This window comes from Seriola aureovittata, chromosome 18, assembly GCF_021018895.1.
Source record: "Seriola aureovittata isolate HTS-2021-v1 ecotype China chromosome 18, ASM2101889v1, whole genome shotgun sequence".
NCBI lineage: Eukaryota > Metazoa > Chordata > Actinopteri > Carangiformes > Carangidae > Seriola > Seriola aureovittata.
In genome coordinates this window covers 4,198,768-4,221,956 of record NC_079381.1, presented here as the reverse complement: position 1 = coordinate 4,221,956, position 23,189 = coordinate 4,198,768, and the positions used below count along the sequence as shown (strand labels likewise).

Sequence of the window (23,189 nt, the reverse complement as noted above, 5' to 3'; positions counted from 1 at the left end):
CAACAAGCCTGCAGTAAAAAAAATTATAATAATCTATATATTGTTTTGAAGTTTTTGGTTTTATTAAAAGAGTTTAACAACTGGTTTGTTCTGTTGTCATTGAATTTTATTTCAGATCTGGTCAAGTTCATGTAGTACACAGACACACTCTAGCAAAGTCAAATATACTTTTTCTGTTTGGAGTAACGGTTATTGATTGATCATCATCATCTTCGACCCCAATCTTTACGAAGACCTTTGGGAATTCATCAGAACAATGTGTGAAGCAGAAATTCAAAAACATAATTGTCTGGCTTCAGCTTGGCTGAGGAGACCAAAAGGCACCCAGATGATCCAATATGTCATTTTATCTGACCGTGTCCAGGCTGCAGCCGCCGCAACCGCCCCTTCATCAATCATCACATTCCTCCCATCAATATAAATGCAAATCATACAGCCTGGTAAGGCTGTGTGGATTATGATTTAGCAGTAGACTGTGTGCAAAATAATGCTGTGAAAGGTCACAGGCTCATTAAGTTCGGGCGACTGCCAAGACTGAAACAGTGAGAATAAGGGGATGCGCTGACTCGTCTGTGCACTGTAAAGAGCGACAATATTGCGGGGCCTTTTTAAGATGTCCAGAGTCGGGGCTGCTGCAGCGGGTAGCAGCTGCACGATGTGTCAGATCACTTACAGCAAGGTCAACCTGCACAAGAGAAGTTTAGTTCATTTACTATCTTGTTTTATCTTTTCATTGACATTTTTTATTTTGACATTTACTTCTTGATTTAGTTTCTGTCCTGACCATAAGATGATTCGTTACCTCGGTTTCAAGATAATTCTGAATCAGACAATGAGAATTCAAGAGGGACAGGGAAAAGGTTTGTGTGCATAATGAAGAGCATATTCCCCCTATTCCCATATTCCTATAAATCCCCTAATAGTAAAAACCAAGGTGTGCATACGCACACAAACATATGCACAAATGAAAGGATGTTACTACTGTATCTTTCTAAAACATTTTTCAGTTTTTATTTTGATTATTTTTTACTTTTGTCCTGTGAGTTTGGTAGTAGTTGTTTGGATGTCTTGATTTCATTCTGCAGGACTGAAAATGAACAGCTGCCATGACCAAAACAACGTTGCATCACTCAATAGTTGATTCCTACTGAAGACACAAATATTTAAAATGTCAAAAATATATAGTTTCATTATTAACTACAATTTCCGCCTCGTGGTTGTCTGCCTGATTAGTTTAATGTAACATCCCTGTTTATCTAGAATCATATAAAATATGAACCATTTGTGTGAAATGTTGTCTTGCATAATGGCTAAAAAGTGTTTTCTGAGGTCACCGTGACCTTGACCTTTGACCACCAAAGTCTAATTAGTTTGTCCTAAAGTCCAAGTGAATGTTTGTATCAAATTTGAAGAAATAACCCTCAAGGCTTTACAGAGATATTACGTTCACAAGGCCAAAACTATGCTTTGTGACATTTGACCTTTGACCCCCAAAATCTCCAAAAGAGTGAGTGTTTGTGCCAAAGTTCTGTCAAGGAGTTATTGAGATATTATGTCCACGAGAATGGGACGGACATACGTACAGACAACCTGAAAACAATATGCCTCCAGTTAAAGGCTGTCACCAGCGCAGAGGCATGAAAATGCAGAGTAACTTACTGGAACAGCTGGGCATTGTAGTTTTTAATCAAATCTGGTCCAGGAGCTAATCAATAGGGGGCCAAGACACTGTATGTACAAATACACTTACAACCACAAAATACCAAAAGCTAATTAACTAAAACTAGAACTAAATGGTCCCAAAACATCTCTCCCATCAGTCCATACATTAATCCAATAGGGTAGATACACAATCAGATGTATATGGTAAGTGGAAGTAATAGCACAGTAGACTAACCAGCTATTCAGGGTACATGATTGAAAATATCTTAATAGTAACTGCTGGTCTAAGCCTTTTTAAAAACCCAGTTTCCTCGTGTGTGACGGGAGGTGAATCAGAATAACAGGTCAGAGTCTGTAATTTAACTTATATAAAACATTATATTTACACAAGCATTGTGAAGATATTACATTCAGTAACCTTCAGAGAGTTGCAGTGGGAAAGAGGGTCAGTGGGAAGATTTACTTTGGACAATTATATGACACATATGACTTTCTTACTCTCACATAACATTACAGTAATTCATAAGAGGCTCAAGATTAGAAGTTAACTCTTCTTCTAGACTGGTAAGTAAACAGCTGTTAATGCTAACGTTTCATTCAAATTAAGGTTTCATGGATAACAAAATTATCAATGTGTCCTTTATTTTGTCCAACTCTTTTATTGTGCATACACACAGGAAAAGACGCGCTCGCACACACACACACACACACACACATGCGTACACACACTGTCGTGCATGAATTCCAAGACATTACATTACTACTTACCCTAACCATAGCTCCTTCTTGTTTAACCCTAAACTAAGTCTTCACCCTAAAATACATTTTATGATTTCATTTATGTGGATTTGTTTTTGTCCCTAAAAGAAAATCGAGTCCCCACAATGTGCCTGTGTAAACAGATTATATCCCCACAGTGTGAGTACTACAAGTACAAACACACAAACACACAGCAGATGGATACCTCCTGCTTTGCACTTAATCTCGTGGTGGCTAAACTCCAGCCCCAATCAAACAGTCCATTTAAATCGCAGACCTTTCTCCACTTGAGGGATAATTACCCTCATTATTCTATTGATGAAGTGGCACCTGAAAAATCCCTTTAATGTTTTACCCTTTTTGTGTTTTGCAGCAATAACACGCCTCCTGTGTTGCATAAAGCAAAAAGTTCTTTTCAAAAAAAGGTCCTAATGATTGTGTGGGAAGCCGGTTCAACCTGAAGAAAACCCAAAGGTTCATCTGTGTCAAACTGTGTTAACAGAAAACGAAACTTTACCTGCCTCTGTGAGCTTTTAAAATATCAACGCAACAAAGCTCCCATCATCTGTTGTACCTTCTAGGACTGTCAGTATAAAACACAGAAAGAAAGATAGTTATTTCTTGAATACTAGAGAAGTATAGGTCTTTTTATTCATTCATGCTGGCCCCTCCTTCACTGCCCTTTCCCACAGAGGGTTGAGCAGCGCGGCAGCCGTCCTCATTTGTTTTGCAAACTAATTCAGGGCTATCAGCAGCCAGGCCCATTAATTAGGCAATCGGTTGGGGGAGAGGGAGTTTGTCACAGCGAGGTCACTGCATGAGGTGTCCATTATTCTCATCTCCCACTGAGCTGTATGTATACCTCTTACTGCTGGCCTTTATGAGTGAAAGCGATACTGATCCACGGCGGAAATGTCTTTAAATTACTCTGCATTTTAGTACTTTACTGCGGCTCTTATTGCTGGTTCCAGCTTCTCACTTCCGAGAACTTTACTGAAACAATCACTTTATCTTTGGGTCATTTTCTGTTTGTATTGACTTGTTTCAGCACTAATGAAAATATAGATTGAAACTTCTGATGTTCACGCAGAGCCAAACACGAACCTATATGGAACAGGCTTCGTGTCCTGCATCGGCGCACAGGGTTAGGTTTGGGTCAGAGGTTTTCTAGCTGTGAGGTGCAGGAGAAGTGAAGGGGACAGGTGCATGTCAACGTTAAAAAACAAAGACAAGTTATTGTAGTTTGGCCGGCTCTCCAACAAAGTCGGCAGATGCAGCAGAAGCAGTGGCTGTGACACAAAGCTCATGGTAGCAATTAAGGTAAACCTTTGGTGCCTGATTCCTGCAATTTCTCGTTCTCAGAATGATAACTGAGTCAATTCTGACCACACAGACATTCAATATATATATTTTATTCAGTGATATCCACGATATGTCATTATGTCTGACGTCCAGCCCGAATAAACATCCATAAATCCACTAAGAAATCACAGTAGAATAGTTGCTCGTTATATCTTACTTGCCTGAGAATCATTATGTTTTAAAGTTGTCTTCTGTATTAATGTAATGCAGTGATAGCTGTGTGTACATCAGTGGGTACATTGCAAGCAGGACCTCCTAATAGCTAATTCAGTATACTTTTAATGGTGAAAGTTTGCCAAAAAGTAAACAAACATATATAGCCTAAAAAAACTCAAGTTGTAGCCCACAGACCAAGTAACTGCCTCTTTAGCAGCGTTATACTTCCTGTTTAGAGCATCTAAAGCATAATGTGAACTGCAGCTCCAGAATCTAGAGCATGAATGTCTTCTTAATATAAGTAAAAATAAAGAAGAATAAAAGGAGTGACACATTTAGTTTATAGTTTTTTTTCAGTTTCTTGTAGTTGTTTTTTGTACTTTTTGTAGTTGTCTTCAAAAATCCTTTTTTTAGGAAACTATAACACTTTGGTAAAGTTTATGGAAAGACTTGTTTTGGTTACATTTTGAAAAGGTATATTATATATGAATATTTAGCTAAAGCCATCTTGACTTTACACATGTGCATCAAGTGCCTAAATACAGCCATAAAAACATTTATCATGCTTATTTTGCAGAAACCTTTATTATGAACATTTTGGGATTTTACAGATGTGGTGCTCATTAAAGATGCTGCATCATTATGGTTATTTCAGCAGTAGTATATAGATTATTATTATTATAAAGTATATAAATGTAATGTTTCAGACACAGGTTTGGCTCAAGCGTTTTCTTCTGTGATGCTGAGCCTCATCTGTAAATTTAAGCTGACTTCTCAGCACAGTGATGATCATATTCTCTGCAGTCCATGTTTTTATCCGTGGTATTCCTAATATACACTGTGGGGAATCACTCGCTAACACGGATCAATACTGTGGGGTTTTTCATTTTTCCCATGATTTCACTGGTTTTGAATGCACATTGTAAAGGAATATGCTGCTCTCTGCTGGCTTTTAAAATAAACTACAGACTTCTGACAGACCAAACTAGGAGGATCCATCGGATAACAGCAGTGCAGTGCCGTCAGTTGTTAAGGCTATGTGACCATACACAATACAAGAAAATGCATCAAAAAATAAAGATCACCAAACAAAATCTAAACATTAAACGGGCAAAACATTTGTGACGTACTTTCATTGTATCGATTGGAAGATAAAGACAAATAAATTTCAGTATCTTAAGTCAAGATAAGTCACTGATGAAGACTCATGGAGAACAGCTGTACCTCTTTACGTACTGGGAGTGACTTGGCACGGAAGATTAGACTCTGAATTCCCCCAGAATCCCCTTAACTTAAAACGCCTCACTGCTTACTTGATAATTTTTACACTAATTTAAAAATGTAAGCTTGATCTGATCCCTATTTAGACAAATTTAGATTTCGCTCATCTCTGAAAGGAAAATCAATTGATACAAGGACCAAAATGATAACCTTATTTCATATTCACTTTTTCAAAAACAACTTTACAGTGTTTTGCAGATACAAAAAACAGATAAAAATAATTAGATAATAAACAACAAGAGCAAAATATACATTAACAAATATAAATAGATATGTTTATATGATATTACATTAATGCAAAGACATATGTTTATAATATACTTGTTATTTTTACAATAGCACATATATGATATGATTATTTTGCTGCTTCATTTGAATTAATGTCAATATTAAAATTAAAAGTTCATATCAAAATGCATTGAAATCACTCGTTTTGTTGCCGCATATTAATGGCTTTACATGGATACTCTATATTTTCTAATAATAATCATTTTTAATACTTTTTTATACTTTTTATGTATTAGTATATATAAATATTAAATTTATATATTATGATGAAAAACCTAAAAAGTACATATTTAAGTAATGTCAAAAACACAGCTGGTGAAATATGTTGAATATGCTGTTGGGTGCAATTGAGAGCCAAATTAATTTCATATAAAAATTTTATGTAAAATCAATTAAAACAAATAACACACAACAGTCCTCATTTGTGGTATAACATTCTTTATTAGCCATGTTGAGTCAGACACCGACCCCACTCAAAACCAAAGGACACACATCCTTCTCTTCTATCTTAAAAAACAGACAAACACACCCCTTCCTTGTCATTCATAGTTTTATTCTGCTTTGATGCAATGTAGCTCCAATGGACTTTGGGTCATAATTAAACATACGTCTTCTGGAAAGTTCCTCCCAATACTGCAGATTCAGCCACTAAAGATGACATGAAAAGCAATTGTAGTATCCCTTGAAGAAAAACTTAACTGTCACATTCATTTGATGAACTGTATGTACTTTTATTATCAATAGTTAAACTAAAGAAGGTCTAGTTATTGCACACCTGTAAAGTGACAGGTGCACAGTAGAAAAAGCAATGCATCCATCCCACCATCCATCCATTTTGTTCCATTTATCCATAGTTGGGCTGCGGTTGCAGAAGGCTAAGCAGCGTATTCCTGACGTCCCTCTCTCCAGCAACACTTTCCAGCTCCCTCTGAGGGATCCCGAGGCGTTCCCAGGCCAGGTGGGATATATAATCCCTCGAGCGAGTTCTGGGTCTACCCTGGGTTCTTCTCCCACTCGGATGTGCCTGGAAAACCTACAAAGGAAGGCACCCAGGAGGTATACTAATCAGTTTGGGCCCAACTACATCTAATTGGTACTGGTCCATCTCCTGCACCATCTCAGGCTCCTTCCCCACCAGAGAGGTGATGTTCCCCGTCCCTAGGACCAGTCTGCGACACCAGAGATAAGCACACACAGGTTGCGGTCTCCATCACATCCTACCCCAGTGTCCCCGCAGGTGGTAGTTCCATGAGGTGGTGGCTCCATGTCCATTTTTCGGGCTAAGCCAGCCACTGGACACTTACTGGTGAGCTCCCCTCCCAGGTCTGGCTCTCTGTTAACAACAAACCTTATTTCAGACATCTAACCAGTTGTCAAATGAGTAGGCTAAATGTAAATGTAAATGTAACCAAAAACCCATTCAAAAAATCCATCAACTTCAGGACAAGGGAACTGGAAGTGCTAAAATGCTAATTTGACAAATTGAAATTTTGACTTTATTGTGTGTTAGCAGAAAGGTTAAAACAATAAAGTTATTACAGACCATAGAGTTATTATAAAATTTCATAGCAATACATCCAATAGATGCTGACATTTTAGTCAAAATGTGGCAGTAGATAGAGGTCAAGAAAAACCAAGGGATCACAGAATTCACAAGGATTTATCATCTGGGAACCATGAAAGTCAGGACATAATTTCATGACACTCAATTAGTCTCAACCAAATTAGTGAACAAACCATGTGACTGACAAACAGACCGACATTGCCATTGCTGGCATGACTAATAGGTAAATAAAACAGAAATCAAAAAGTTTGTACGTTTGAGTAGGATTAAACCTACAGGACACTTGGAAATATATATACTTAAAGCAGTTAAGTAGGTTTTTGAGTAAGTTATACTTATGCTTAGAATGTTTCATGGACTCATAGATTATCAGTGTGTTCTTTTAGTAAAACACTCGCTGATTGAGAAGCCCCCAGACCTACATTCTAAATGTATGTGCTGCCCTCTGCTGGTATGGATAAATAATTACACCTAAAATTACACTTCATTCATGATTTAATTGGACTGAAAACAAAATTATAATATAAAAGAAGAATGATGTATATACTGAAATGGAGCATATATAATTTGGTCACAGTTACATAATGGAAAAATAAAAAAAACTTTATTAATTCCCCCAGAGAAAATAGCTATATCTGCTAATTTATTTTGTTACAGCAAATCTATTTACTTACAATATTTTGGAACAATAAATTAATTCAAGTTCAACAGAACTTATGTTAAGATCTACCAACTTCTTGTGGCCTAAAGTTTTCAAATCTTCATAAGAGTAACTTTTTGCCATGACGCAGCCACGCTGTGAGGTTTTGAACGTTGCTCAGTCATTATGTAGCCTCGCCCCCAGGCCCTTTGAATCAGTCACCTACAGTCACAGGAAGCCACACACACTGCAGCTATCTACAGGGAGCACAGAGCACAGAGCTGCAGCCAAACAATACTCTGTGGAGATAAATACAGTAAAAGGAATACAATGATGAAGGTCAGCCTGTCAAGTCTGATAACATGTAAGTAAACTCAACAACGCATGCTGCTTCATTTCCTGACTCTCCCTCTGTATCTCTATTTCTGTGCAATTATTTTGTTTAGTGTAAATGTTTTGAAAAAGAAGGAGGAGGAGGATGACATCTCAGTGTTGATATTGGTAATTCAGTAGCTATGTTTCAATAGTCAGTTTTTGAAATTTTGACTTTGGGAGATGGAGGGAATACTCATCAGCATTTCAAGTTAACAAACCGCCTCAACTACCATCTAAATTATGATTAATATGCAGATTTCATTACAGAAATAATCTTGCTATCTGATGGAACTCTAAACCCTGGCTGTTGTTGAAGATCTGTCCAAATTTCATTCAAGTATCAGTTTGAGTGAGACAATTTCCTGTTCAGCCTGTTTGTTTGGTTCACGACATTTTCACAATTCAAGTTACAGCATCGTCAAAGACTTTTTAAACTGCTTTAAAGATGGTGTCACAATTTTCAATTTTTTAAAAAATCACAGGCTGCTCTCGCTGGTGGATTTTAAAGTGACACAACAGAATGCTTAGTTGATGTTTGATTGGCAGAGTACTAAAATGTTATTTCTTTTTTTTAACAAGTGAGAAAGTACATGAGATATTTCCACTGGCTGTTTGTTATTTTCACTTTGACTTTGTGAAACCTGTGGGTAGTGACAGGAGTCTTACATAACTGGATAATGTATTGTTAGTTAACGTGTCTCTGGAGAACCCATGCAGGCACAGTGAGAACATGCAAACTCTACACAGAAGAAGAAAATAAAAATAAAAATAAAACAACTTTTTTATCAATTTACACTGGAGTTGTTCAGTGACTCTCCCTAAAAAGATTCCATTTAAAACACTGTGACATTCGTACTATGAAGACACTGAGATCTTGAATGCATCACACTAGATTGCTCCCTTGATTTCCTGTTCACTGAAACAACAACGAAAACTCCCTACATGGTCCTGCTCCACAGCATGTAATTCTGTTGTCATTGTTAAATGCGAGGCCCTTTTATTTGTTCTAAGACTGATCACAGCAATGAAGTGATGAAAACGAGTGTGATCAAAAACTGGTGAAGCTGTGTTTAAAGTTTCAGCTGCTGAAATTCCCTGACAGGATAAGGTTCTCTTTATGTTTTGTATTTTTCTTGTTATCAACAAAGACTGAAACCAACAATGTGTTAGTCCATCTCTCAGAACTATATGACTGTTTCTGGCACTTAGCCTCAAGCCCAGTTGTTCCTGTGAGATGCATATTTTTAAAAACAGAAAAGTGAGCAGGATCAAATCATTAATGGTTCTTGTCTTTTTGTGAGATTGGTTACTATATGAAAAATATTGAATAATCGCCAGTCAAAAGTACATTTAAGAATTTAAGAGAATTTGAAGCCTGCTGTAAGCAACTTTGAAGGTTGCTTGAAGTCTCCTGCAATAATAGCATTGTTTTTACATGTGCTTTTGTTACGTGCACATGACTATACTGCCTGTAGTACTTCACAAGGTCAAAACACTGTGGATACCTGAGCATTATGCATGTATCTGATTGCTAAGTATAGGCATTAATATTTATAATATCCTCCAATATTCAGGCTGCAAGTTCCACTCAGTTATGTTAGCCTGGTTTGTTTTTAGCAATGAAGACATTTTAACATTGTCTGCTTGCTTGTTTAACCCATTTGTTACTCTGCCTAATACTGTGATCACTGTTGTGTAATTACTGGTGAATTACTTTTTGCCCAGTTAAGGGTTGTTCTGCCACTGGTTGTCTGTGACTTCTGGACCTGACGTAACTGCTGCTAGCTTAGCATTGGTTGGTTTTAGCTAGGGGGCAGAGTTTTACACATTAAAAAAAGGTGCATACTCAAGATTTCATATGCAAATTTGTGTTGGTCTATTATTTTTTTCAAAAATGTACAGCTGAAAAATGATTCCACATGGTGTCCTAGACTGGGAAAAGGGTTGATCAGAGCTTTGAGAATGACTGCTGTTTACTCAAGCAACAAACTTTGTCTTGAATTCCAGGTCTACTGCTGAGCCATGCAGTAACAATGTCATCCACCATCACCAATAAGAGCACTCCCCAAATCCCCACTAGCAAAATCTTCATTAGCTCACCTAGCACCACCAGCCTGTCACCTAACACCAGCAACACCACCAGTCCATCAGCTAACACCAGCGACACCACCAGTCCATCAGCTAACACCAGCAACACCACCAGTCCATCACCTAACACCAGCGACACCACCAGTCCATCAGCTAACACCACCGGCAGCAACACCATCAGTCCATCACCTAACACCAGCAACACCACCAGTCCATCACCTAACACCAGCGACACCACCAGTCCATCACCTAACACCACCGGCAGCAACACCATCAGTCCATCACCTAACACCACCGGCAGCAACACCACCAGTCCATCACCTAACACCAGCAACACCATCAGTCCATCACCTAACACCAGCGACACCACCAGTCCATCACCTAACACCAGCGACACCACCAGTCCATCACCTAACACCACCGGCAGCAACACCACCAGTCCATCACCTAACACCAGCAACACCACCAGTCCATCACCTAGCACCACCACAAGCAACACCACCAGTCCCTTGCCTAACACCAGCAACACCATCAGTCCATCACCTAACACCAGCAACACCACCAGTCCATCACCTAACACCAGCAACACCACCAGTCCATCACCTAACACCAGCAACACCACCAGTCCATCACCTAACACCAGCAACACCACCAGTCCATCACCTAACACCAGCAAGACCACCAGTCCATCACCTAGCACTGCCACCAGCAACACTATGAGTACCACCACCAGCACCACCTCCAGAACCACCACCAGCCCAACCCAAAGCACAACACTGGAACAGGAGGGACACAAGTCTGAAGCTCTGAGCTCAGGTACATAGCACCCTATTGATTCTTTTTTTATTATTTTGTTTTAATTTTTAATATTTGCACTAGTAAAAGTGTAAACACAATATAAAATTTATTATATGGCAACTTTATGTACAAAGTAATTTATTGCTCATTAAAGCTTTATTTTACACTCAGAACACAATGAGGGATAATAGCGCTTGCTACATTCAAGTGCTTTGCGCTTAATTCTCACATCAGCATGCTAACATGCTCACAATTTCAAAGCTGATGTTCAGCTGGTATATTTACTCCGTTCACCATCTTAGTTTAGCATGTTAGGAGCAAATATTTGCTAATGGAGCTGAGGTGTCATAGTTTTTTAGTTTTGCAATCTGCTCATAAATTAAATTGAAGTTTACACCAGATGATGGCGTTAGATGGAAGGTGAGGGGATAAATTACAAGCTTCTGAGGACAAATGTCTTAATTAATATCATGACAATCTAATAATTTTTTTTTTTTTTTTTTGATGAAACCCACTGTGCAAACGCAGTGATCTCATTGAAATGAATGGACCTAGAGCTAATGTCTGAATGCAGACTTACTTTTTATCACTGAACTAAAATTTACAATCCCACACAAGCTGCTTGTCACTTATAGCCTGTGATGTGCAGCTACTCATAACCATTTATAAAAGCGGTCAGAATATACTGCCAGCAAATGTGTGTTATCTAACATAACCTTCTATTGTACCACCCATACTTCTTTTATATGTGCCCTACTTAACAAGACACGGAAGAACCAGCAACTCCAGGTATTAGAGTTTGAACTCTGTCCCTTGTGTGCCAATGCCATAAAGAGTTTCCTTCCTGTTATTAGTAACCTTTCCATGTGATAATCTGACTGAGAATTTTTATGGCAGTGGTTTATGAACTTTTCTATCTCGAGGCAAGATGTACTGTTAATACTTTTTAGAACTACGTGTGGAATTGTTGACCAAAAAGCCTCAGAAACTAAAGTCAGGAACACAATTGGGAATATTTTTCTGAAGTTAAACACTTAGCAGACTATCAGGAGGCCAGGAGCTATAATTAGACCCTGGTTGCATGTTTGAAATCCAGTAGAAAAGTGCTGCAAGTATGCTTAAAGGTCACACCTTTTTTTTTTTGTTCTCAAAGTTTTTGTCTTTGCAGCTGGAAATATGTGCTGGCCACAAAATATCACATTTTTAGGATTTTCATTCAGTATTTGGGGAACTCCCTCAACCCTTTAGAAATAATTCCATTCTTAAGAGGTTTTGCTTATTCCTTGCATACCCTTAATATTGAGCTTTCTAGCTTTTGGCCAGTAACTTGGCACTAGGGATGGCAGTGTTGATTGGTTAATCACTTTAGTCCAGACCAAATTATCTCCACACAACTTTTGTACAAAGTTGAAGTTTAGTGCTATAATCAGCACATGTTAGCATGCTAACACAGTAAAGTAAAATGGTTGACACTGTAAACATTCTATCTGCTAAACATTAGTATGCTAGCCTTGTCATTGTGTTTGAGCATGTTAGCTTGCTGACGTTAGCATTTAGTTCCAAGACCCACTGCGCTGAACAGCTTCACAGCTTCACAGCTTCACAGCTTCACAGATCAGCTAGCATGGTTTTAGACTTTTAGTCTTGTTTATACAAAGAGGGCTCCTCATATTTTAGTCACATGAGAAACTTTCCACGCAGACGGGGTTCAACAGGGACTCAAATCTGGCACCCCTGGCTACTGGACTCATTACAGACCTGTGATGAATAACTCATCAAAAATGACCCACCTGCAATGGCCCAATGGCCTTTATTTGTCAATGACAGAAGAGAGAAGACAGGAAATGAAGAACACAGAGATGCGTTGCAGCATCCCCTTTAACTGGTTTAACTCATTAAATTTAAGCTGGTCAGAGCAGGTCTTGCGTTGGTTTGTTGTTGCCTCCAAAAGACTAAAAATGTCCAACTTTCCATCCTGATGTAGGTTTGCAAGTTAAATTTTTTATTACATAACTTTTTCATTACTTTTAGCCTACTGCCTTCAATACAATTTAAGTCAGCAGTTGTTTCTGTATCATCTGGAATTTTCAGTCTCAATCTATTCAGTGTGTAGCATAAACCTTGATCTTGAGTCCAAAGATCAGACAGCTGGTTCCATGATGAGCTCTTGATTGACAATAAACAGGTCATTTGTTTAAGATAAGGTCCCACATTTTGTTAGAGCATCCAGCTGTAAAGTCCCCAGATTCTTAAAATGCCCTTCCAGCATCCTGCTAAAGTTATCTGTTGCTTAACAGTCAGCCAGCTGAGTGACCTTAACTATGAACTCAGAAGGAAGTTTTATTGTTCAAAGGGATATTTATCGATTGAATTCTTCTCTAGATAAAGGGAGTGATGTGGAGTGTGACACCTATCCCAACATTTTACTGGACCTGAGTCACACACACATAACCAAACAGCAGTGTGTTGTTCCAGTTCCACAAAGAGATTACTAATTAATGCTAAAGCACAAAGGTCAGTGTGGTCTGCAGCGGAAGAAGTTATCTTAAGGTAAATGGTACATTGTGTGGAAAGGCAGCCATCAAGTCTTACCTGAAACAGAGTTAGAGATTTACCAGGAAAATAAGATTAAAGTCGAGAAGTATAGAGGACGTATAATCAGCCTTGACACGTACTGTAAGGGTCAGACCAATCAGGGAACTATGAGGTGTGCTTAGATGATGTCATGACTTGCATCCTCATGAAATCCCTGGAGGTCATTAAGACATTTTTAGACACTGTAACACTAAAATAATGACCCAGTGAAGTTTTGTGAATGCTGTAGTCTTTTATTGATTCTGGCTCTAACTATATTTTGCCACTGCATTTTGTTGCCTGTTGTTTTACAATAGAGTTAATTTTTTTCTGTGGCTTTTGTGGTCTTTTTCAAATAATATGAAGATATGAAATAAGTTATGCTAAACGTAAGCATCTCTCTTTATTATTAATTATACTTATTTTTCAGTTGATATCATCTCATCAATATGCATCTAAATCGTAATCCAGACCCAGACAGTCAGTCAGTCAATACTGACTCTCTTCAAGAGAGAGGAGCTGAGATCTGTCCAAAAAGTCACAGGATTTGTCGCTATGTGATTTTATGAAAGAGTAAAAGTCACTAAAAGAATCTTAAAAGTCACCAAATCTATTGAGAAAGTCAGGGAAAAGTGATTCATGATCATTCCAAAGGTAAATGAGATACACAAGCCGGAGATATATAGTTTAAGTTGGTAAGCATTGTGTATAAGAATGAAATGACACAGGGAAGAATGGACTAAATGAAGTAAGAAATGTAGGAGGGAAGTGGTTGGAAACACCTTGGACTAAAACATACTTTTAACCAACCATGGATAAATGGATATTTTGAGACTCAATGTATCTTTGCTTTTTCTCTCTCTCTCTCTCTAGGAAGTGTTGCAGCCATCGTTATTCTGTTCATTGTAATTGTCATCGTAGTGTTAGGTGGGCTGTACTACTTCAAGATCCGGTGAGTGCAGAGTTCAAACAAACATACAAATGTATCAACATGCAACAACATGTTACAATATGTTACAATGTTACAATATCTGTCCCCTCAAAAAATTGGGAAAAAGACCTTCAAATCACCCAAATATACAACTCATACAAGACCATCCATAGAGTACACTGGGGCTGCCACGTCCCACTGTCCCCCTCATTGTGCCTACTAAGATACATATCTAACAATACATTGAGTAAAATACTCTCCATAGCCCTAACCATCACCAAGAAAACCACACTAACATTATGCTTACACTTGTCCTCACTCAAATCAGAGAAAAACTATTCTTTAACTGCAGATAGTTTGGGTTTTATTTATATATTTATTTATTTATTTATTTATTTATTCATTCATTCATTCATTCATTCATTTTTGTTTTTGTTTGAAATGTCTACCTGTCTACCATTAGTAAAGCTCACAGCATTGACGAATCAACCATGTCCCAGTGACTGAGGAATGAATATAACCTAATTTAATTCGATCAATGAGCAGTCCTTTAGCTACTTTATTTTTCCTTTTATTCTTTGTGAATGAGTCTACTGTCATCTAATCTTTGTTAGAGAATATATTTGATACCTGTCATATTGGTCAACTGAAGTAAATGTAGAGGACTCACCCTTTATTTCTTAACTTTTTCTCTGCTTTGTGATATCAGACGTAGATCCTACGGCCCTCTACTGGACACCGACTTCAACACTTTCGAAAACTTCAGCAACCCCATGTATGACCCCTGAATCTCCGACACTGGAGGTGACCCCACAAAGTCCTCAGTCTGATCAGTGTTCTTATATGTGTGTGTGTGTAATGATTTCAGGACAATCACATTTTATTACTGTGATATGCGGCTTGGTATCTTGATTACACTCAATTGCGAAACAAATGTGACGTTTCTCTTGATCTTTGGTCAAGTAGCCTCAATTTTAATTCACTGGTAAACATGAGAGAGCTCTGGCTGCATAGACACAGAGCATAGTCATATCAGAATAACTGAAGTGACAAAACAACCCTGTTTATCAAAGGTAACGTGATTCTCACAGGATATTTGTACATATTGGATGAAAAACATATTTTTGTACAAAGAGAGGTGGATTACTGTATCTGAACTCAAACAGGATGTTGAGTAAAACTGAAGAAGACCTGACAATGAAGCATAAAAATTTACACAGTCTGGAAACAACGATGGAAAAACTAGAACAACTAATTGAGCTGATACTGCAGCAAAGTGCAAATCATGCACAGTAGATACATCATGACTTTTTTCATCATTAATTGTTCCTGCTGAGATACTTGCTCCTGATTTAAACTATGGAATGATGATTTTCCTGTCAGAAAAGCAGATGTTCAGTTATTCAAGTTTTCAGTCATCAACTTAAATGTACCCGGTGAGACAAAACCCGAGGCTTAGAGAAAACTCATCAAATTTCCTTTTAGCTTTCACAGATCAGGAGGAGGTAGAGTTATGTTGTTGAAGGAAACTGAAAAAAAGAGCTGAAAAGGTTGGCGAGGACAGTGTCCTTGAGCAAAACAATGAATCCCCTGCTGGTTAAAGTGCTGATCAGCTCCTGACTATTTAAAGTTGCGTTGTCAGTATTGAATGTTTAATTGAATGTTGTTGAATGTTGCTTTGCAGCTCATCAAGGCTGCATTTCTGATTGTAATTTTCATTTCTTTAGTACTTAACACAGTATTGTTTGACTGTATTTAGATAGAAGAATAATGTGACAGTATTTTGACATTGTATTGTATTGTATTTTGTACATTTAAGTGATAAAACAATGATGTGAGTGACTGTGATGGTCATAAGAGAAACTTTAAGGTTGGTGCTGTATATGCGCACTGATATGAGTGATATGAGATGAATGGCACACACAAGCATTTATGTGACCTTTAGGGATGAATTTGTATGTTGGTCAGCTGGTCCACCATGAAATATGCCAACAACTAGAGGATGGATTCCCATGAAAATGCATACTGACTTTCATTGTGCCCATAGGGTTCATCCTTATGATTCTGATGAACCCCTGACTTTTCCTGTAGCACTACCATGACGTTCATGTGGCTCTGTGACTTGTCTCCACCTGGAGCAGCCATTTATGATCCCGGGAGAATCACTTGCTTGTACTTTTGTGACTGTAATAATTGTAATAACTATGGAGATCCTCCTCCACTTTTCATCTAGTGCCAAAATTTCACTTTGTCCAAAAACTTTAATAATATATGTTAATGATTAATAACGTTAGCATGCTGACACACTAAACTAAGATGGTTAACATAGTTGACATTATACAAGCTTATTGTTAGCACAATAGCACTGTCATTGTGAGCATGTTAGCTCAAGTTAGCATTTAGCTAAGCACAGCTGTTCCTAAGTACAGCCATATGGAGCTGCTAGCTCTATACTCAGTTTTCTTGTGTTTGGGCTCATGTGGGTTTGTTTGTTGGATTTTGATAACAAGAACAAAAGTCCAAAGCTCTGTTAGCGGCTTTTGTGCGGCTGCACAAAAAAATCTATAAATAAAAATCTCACATTCCAAAGTTACTTACTCAGTAGTAAATGTCATGTCAAGTACATTACTCAAATGCCAAATCCTCCACACCCACAGATGGCATATTTTGTATTTAACACATCTACATATAGAAAATAAGATATTGCAGTTCAACAATTAGGAGGGATTTACTGACCATCCCAGAACTAGCTTAGCCTTGGTAACTGCACGCAGCTCTCCAGAAGTCCCAACCTCAGCAGCACAGTGACACACCCTCCAACTCTGAACAAAACTAGTTGACTCCTGAATGTACGTACACCTGTGGCCAACGTTTACATTAATTGTTGGCCACTTAGGGACAGTGCAACCAGTTGCAAATACAACTTTGACATATTTCATTTTAAAGGGTAATTTTAACCAAGCCAAGCAACACAGAATTTGAAATTTAAAGTACCCATATTGTATAAAAGCGGGATATCCATGTCTTGTTTGATACTGTTGCACTATTAGTATAGAACCTAGACCTGCTTTATAATGAAAGCACTCAGTGCACAGAGAAACACACACAGCCGTCAGGCCTACTGTAACCCACCTGGACCCACAGTCCAACCTCAAAGAATTTGTTTTTCCTGAAATCTGCTATATTTTGTGTTTGATCACTTAGAAAACAGTCGGTCACCGTTGTTACTAGCTCCAGAGAGAAGTCTGAGAGAGGAAATGTAAAACTACATAGAGATATATTTTCTTATGGATATCAAAACACTGGAAAAATTTAAAATATGGGATCTTTAAAGACCTGGAGTTGCATTACTATTGACTACTGACCACACTGTCGCTCAATCATATCCCAGACCAGTCTGTCCACTATACACAGATACAAATCAGATATCAACCCTCCACCAAACTCCCAGTCAAGCAGCATACAAGCAGACCCCCAAATGTCAAAGTCACAAGGCGTTGACTGCTATGACTGGGAACGGTCATATAATTATTGAAGTTCAAATTGTAATTCCTTAAACTATTCATTGCTGGAAAAAGGGGATCATATTACTTTTACTTTTCACTAAGTAATGTATTACTGCACAACGCTGCTGATAGTAGGGTAGGAACCAAAAATCAGAGCTCACCATAAACGTCAGACTTTCTCCGCTGGGGACCATAGCTACGTATATACAAGTGATGAAATGAGAATCCTGCTATTAGTTTTCAAGATATTTTGCCTTGAATCAAAGTCGCAATGAAAGAGTTGGTGCAAGTTTTGTTTTTAGACTTTTGTTAAGCAAAACACCAAACATTCTCTGTTTACAGCTTCATTAATATGAGCTTTGTTGCTTTTCTCTGTTTGATATCATTGTCCATCAAATATCTCTATACCACTCTAGACATAAAGTGGTGGACTGACAGCACATGTATCAACCAGCATCACCACCCGTATATACTGCTAGCAAAGTTTAAGAACTAATACATTTTATTTATCATATCTATATATATCTATATATTTAGAGCTCCCTCCATTCTTGTCACAGCAGAATATAACATTTTATACAACAGTTAGTACTGACCAAGTAATTTGATTGGACAAGACTCATTCCATGAGTGCTGATAAAGAGTATAACTGAATTTGAATTATTTGAATTAAATGATGTCTGGTTGTCAGAAGAGGATGAAGGGAAGAAACCTGGATACTTCAGCGCACACCTGAGGTAACGTCTAGACAAAGTAGCAAGCTAATGTGTACTGCGCACAACAGGAAAATGTTTATGTGTTGCTTAGCAACAGTCCAGTACCAGTCCAGTTGTGGAACTATTTGTGTTGGCGTAGCCAAATAAATGATGAAATAAACAAACACATCATAATCTGTTGTTGCTTATTTAACTTATATGGTGCTCGTAGAACTGTTGTAAAAAAGTAATATCACAGGAGAGGGATAAAGGCCATAGGCCCCGTACCTGCGACCGAATCGCAGCTGATATTCAGTAGCCTACAACATCACTCCCTCTTGTATGATATTGCTTAAATATAACACACACATTTTACAAAACAACCATATGATAACTTTTAGAATGTAAAAGAGGTGTTAGAGGACAGACACATGAAACCAATACAATTATATGACAACACAGTATGTGTATAAAACACACATAGATACTGGGGTTCATCACGTTGTCTTCATCTCTGCTCAACAGGCTGCAGAGTGTTTATTAGTGGAAGCTTTAATAACAGTCCTGTCATCGCTTCCCCCCATCCTAACATCCTAATTCTTCCTTTTTCTCAAATGCTTTCCCATGATGCCCTCCTCTCCTGTCTACGCTCTCCATTTCTCTTCCTACTTTACCCCATTACAGCTCCCCCGTGTAATTTTTCTAACCCCCGTCTTATTTCCTCATCTGCATTCTAAAAGAACTCTAATCGATTCTAAAAATGTCAACTCCCACTTTGTGATAAAATTAATGTATTTTATTGCAATAAAACTATTTATCTTTTGTTTCATGTCTTGTTGTATTAGCTCAACATCCAAATAAGTATTCCCTAATTACAGCTGAAAATAATATACATTTGGGTAGTTTACATCAATGCATCTTAAAAAATAGTTTGAATTTACAATTTTATTTAAAATAAAAAATAATGAAATAAAAAAAGAAAAACATTTAAAACAAACAAATCAAAACAAAACATAACAAAATAAATAAACAAAAATAACAAAAAATAAAATGAAGCTTTCAAACAAGTCTATGTGACTTCCACTGAGCAGCGTAGCCTTGAAACAAAAACCCATCAGTGAGCTCATGTTTATTCACTCTCGAGTTTGATATGATGTTTGATATGATGTTTGATATGATGTTTGATATGATGTTTGATATGATGTTTGATATGATGTTTGATATGATGTTTGATATGATGTTTGATATGATGTTTGATATGATGACTGACAGAGGAGCAGAGTTAAAGAATTTTCCTCAACAAGCAAGATGGCTGCCACTGATATGGAGAGGTCTGTTAAATTTGCTATAACAACAGCATTAAAAGAACCGCTATATTTTCTCTTAAAAAAAGAACAAACAACTGAACTTAAAACATTTGTTGATAACAAACATGTGTTTGCCGTACTACTGACAGGATGTGGTAAAACTTTAATTTACAAACTGGCCCTGCTCTGGTCTATGCCACAGGATTAGTGACTATGACTGGTTTTAGGTCTATCCAGTTGCATCCAGAGACATGTTGGTATATGGCCGCTGATAATTCCCCTTGGAAATCATAACTGAACTAAGAGGTTCCATACCCTCTGGTGACGCCAGGCTCTGAACCAGCAGCTGCTGTGGCCACAAGTGATGAGATTTTCTTAGATTTCATGAGTTACTTGTTTTATTCTGATAATACTTTATTTATCATACTGACTGTTTATATGTGACATGTTAAAACATGGTGTAACAGTGGCTCTGGTAGATAACAGTCAGTAATATTACACATCAATAGCAAAAGTGTTCTAACATAAGGCACCATTAGCTACTGGTCATAACAGACATTACATTACATAACATGATATGATATGAAATCTCAATCTTCAATGTTACAAGTGACTATAACTGCAAATATGGGTTGAAGTAGAAATATAAAGTGAGATGAAATAGAAATACTGAATAAATAAGCAATAAATGCACATAGTTACTTAGCACCACTGGTACACAACCTCTCTATTTATCGTCATTACTGGGCAGCAGAAGTAATAATAGAGGGAGCAGATTCTCATGCTACACTGTTATTATCAGGCCCTAAATACTCTATGCAGTGTGTGTGTGTGTGTGTGTGTGTGTGTGTGTGTGTGTGTGTGTGTGTGTGTGTGTGTGTGTGTACATAATTACACTGAGGGAAGGGCGGGATCTTTTTCTTTTTTTTACATGAGAAACATCTGGACAGTAAAATTCCAACATGATATACTGCACAACGACTTTTACTTTTAAATTCACCATCTGACAATTAAATGATGTAACAAATACAGTCCTTAGCCTGAGCCACCGATTAAAGATTTGACAATTAAAAAAAGGTACAAACTCTGCAGTAAGAGTCAAAAAAACTGGGATAACATGAAGAGTCAGGTCAACTATGCTCTCTATTTTTTATGGATTGGATAACAGAAGAAGTAGTAGGAAAAAAAGAAGAGAAGGAGTAAGAGTAGAAAAAAACTGCACTGTCTGTGTGAAATTTGATGCATTGTCAGGTGGTTTTCCTTTAGGTCAGTCACTGCCCCCATTTCAGATATGGTGTCACACTGTTCACGTTATGAGAAACAGGAAGACGCTTTTTCCTTTCTCACTCAAAGCTCACAACAGTTTGAAACCACAGACTGATGAATGCAGTATGAAAACAGATGAGGATGTTCAGCGTTTGAGACTACGCCTTCTCCTCCTTTACAAGATTTAGACTTAGGTTCTTTTAAGGTGCTGTAGCAGCTGTAGTAATGATGGGAGCAAAGAAGGAAGTCGGGTAATGTTGTTACAAAGCAGGAGCAGGATGGATGGATCAACAAAAATCTGACTTTAACCTGGTAGATTACCGTTACCGTTTTACATTTCCTGCGGCACAACACTATTCTATAGTTTAACAAAAAATAGAGTATTTTAATCTATCTTTAGTAGGTTATGTTCACAAGGTATTATGAAAAAAATAATAGTAATAAAAAGATTTGATCCAATTGTTGGGATGAATGTCAGTGGATCACCAAAGTCAGTAGGATTCATCATCTGGGGAAAACTGTTGCCAAAACTTGAAAAGATAAATTTACAACAGAGATTTTCAAAATAAATGATAAAAACTGATATAAACCGAAAGGTTTATCAGTTGGTTCAATACAGGCAGCATTTGTGAAGGGCAATACATTTCAAATCATTTCTGACACTGTTAAAACTGCTCACCTACATACACACACACACACACACACACACACACACACACACACACACACACACACACACACACACACACACAGCAGACTGTGCCGACACAGGTCTACTAACAGAACGGAAGTCGTTGTCTGAATTGCAGTTTCATATCAGTGGAAAACAGGTCACACTTTTCACTTTCTGCCTCACAGAGACTCCTGCCCACTGAAGCTTCACTACCTCTGGTTTCCTCTCGTTTTGACATGTTTTCACTTTATGGTTAAAAGCTTTTGTAGAATTTTAAAACACTTGTATTCATAAAACTTTTTATGGCCCGGTTGATGCACCGTGGTGAAGCTTGGAAAAAGACAGAAGCTGAATGAAGTTTTGTCGTTTTATCATATGAAGCGTGAACTTTTTTTTAAAACAAGCAAACCACTGAAACCTCATTCCAAAACAATATGCGGGAGGTCTGGAGAGGCATGAAGAACATCACTGGTTTCAGACCAACTGGTAACAGAGGAGTTGAAGGCAGTGTGGACTGGGCCAACGAGCTGAATATGTCCTTCAGCATAGTGGACACAGAGACCCCTGCTCATCCCTCCATTCACTCATCTGTTATCTGTCTCCAGCCACCTCCTAGTCCACTGCCACCTCCTCCCCCACCTTAAAACCCCCATCATCTGGTGAAAGGCCTATACTTGCTCCCCCTCCGGTAACCTCCAACACAACTGGACATTTGAGAAGACAGCTGATGAGACTCCAGTCAAGCAAGGCTGCAGGCCCTGATGGTGTCAGCCCCAGGGTGCTCAAAGCCTGTGCCCCCCAAATTTGTGGAACGCGTCACCAGGTCTTCATCATGAGCCTGAGTCTTCAAAGGCTTCCTGTGCTGTGGAAGACATCCTGCCTCGTCCCTGTGCCAAAGAGCTGCGTCCCGGTGGTTCCAAGGACTACAGACCAGTGGCACTGACATCCCACAGCATGAAGACTCTGGAGAGACTTGTCCTGGAGCAGCTCTGTCCCGTGGTCAAGTCACACTTGGGCCCCCTCCAGTTTGCCTATCAGCCACATCTGGGAGTTGATGATGCCACCATCTACTTGCTTAGCCGCATCTATGCCCACCTGGACAAGCCAGCGAGCTCTGTGAGGGTTATTGTTTTATGACTTCTCCAGTGCTTTTAACACCATCCGGCCTGCCCTGCTGGGTGGGAACCTGACAGCGATGCAGGGGCAGTCAGTGTAGTCGCTGGAGGACTACAAGTACCTGGGGGTCCACATAGACAGTAAACTA

General features: G+C 38.3%; 1 protein-coding gene across 1 annotated transcript; it reads left to right on the top strand.

The window, feature by feature from the left end:
• The first annotated feature begins 7,949 nt into the window (after positions 1-7,949).
• On the top strand, positions 7,950-18,848 carry parm1 (prostate androgen-regulated mucin-like protein 1). Its single transcript, XM_056402786.1, has 4 exons — positions 7,950-8,076; positions 10,095-10,991; positions 14,421-14,499; positions 15,188-18,848. The coding sequence occupies exons 1-4, from the start codon at positions 8,043-8,045 to the stop codon at positions 15,264-15,266; spliced, it is 1,089 nt and encodes a 362-aa protein (XP_056258761.1). The 5' UTR covers positions 7,950-8,042; the 3' UTR covers positions 15,267-18,848.
• The last annotated feature ends 4,341 nt before the right edge of the window (positions 18,849-23,189 follow it).

Coding starts and splice junctions, on each gene's coding strand:
- parm1 (XM_056402786.1), top strand. CDS start 8,043: ATGATGAAGGTCAGCCTGTCAAGTCTGATAACAT. Junction 10,992..14,420: donor GTCTGAAGCTCTGAGCTCAG/GTACATAGCACC, acceptor CTCTCTCTCTAG/GAAGTGTTGCAGCCATCGTT. Junction 14,500..15,187: donor CTGTACTACTTCAAGATCCG/GTGAGTGCAGAG, acceptor TTGTGATATCAG/ACGTAGATCCTACGGCCCTC.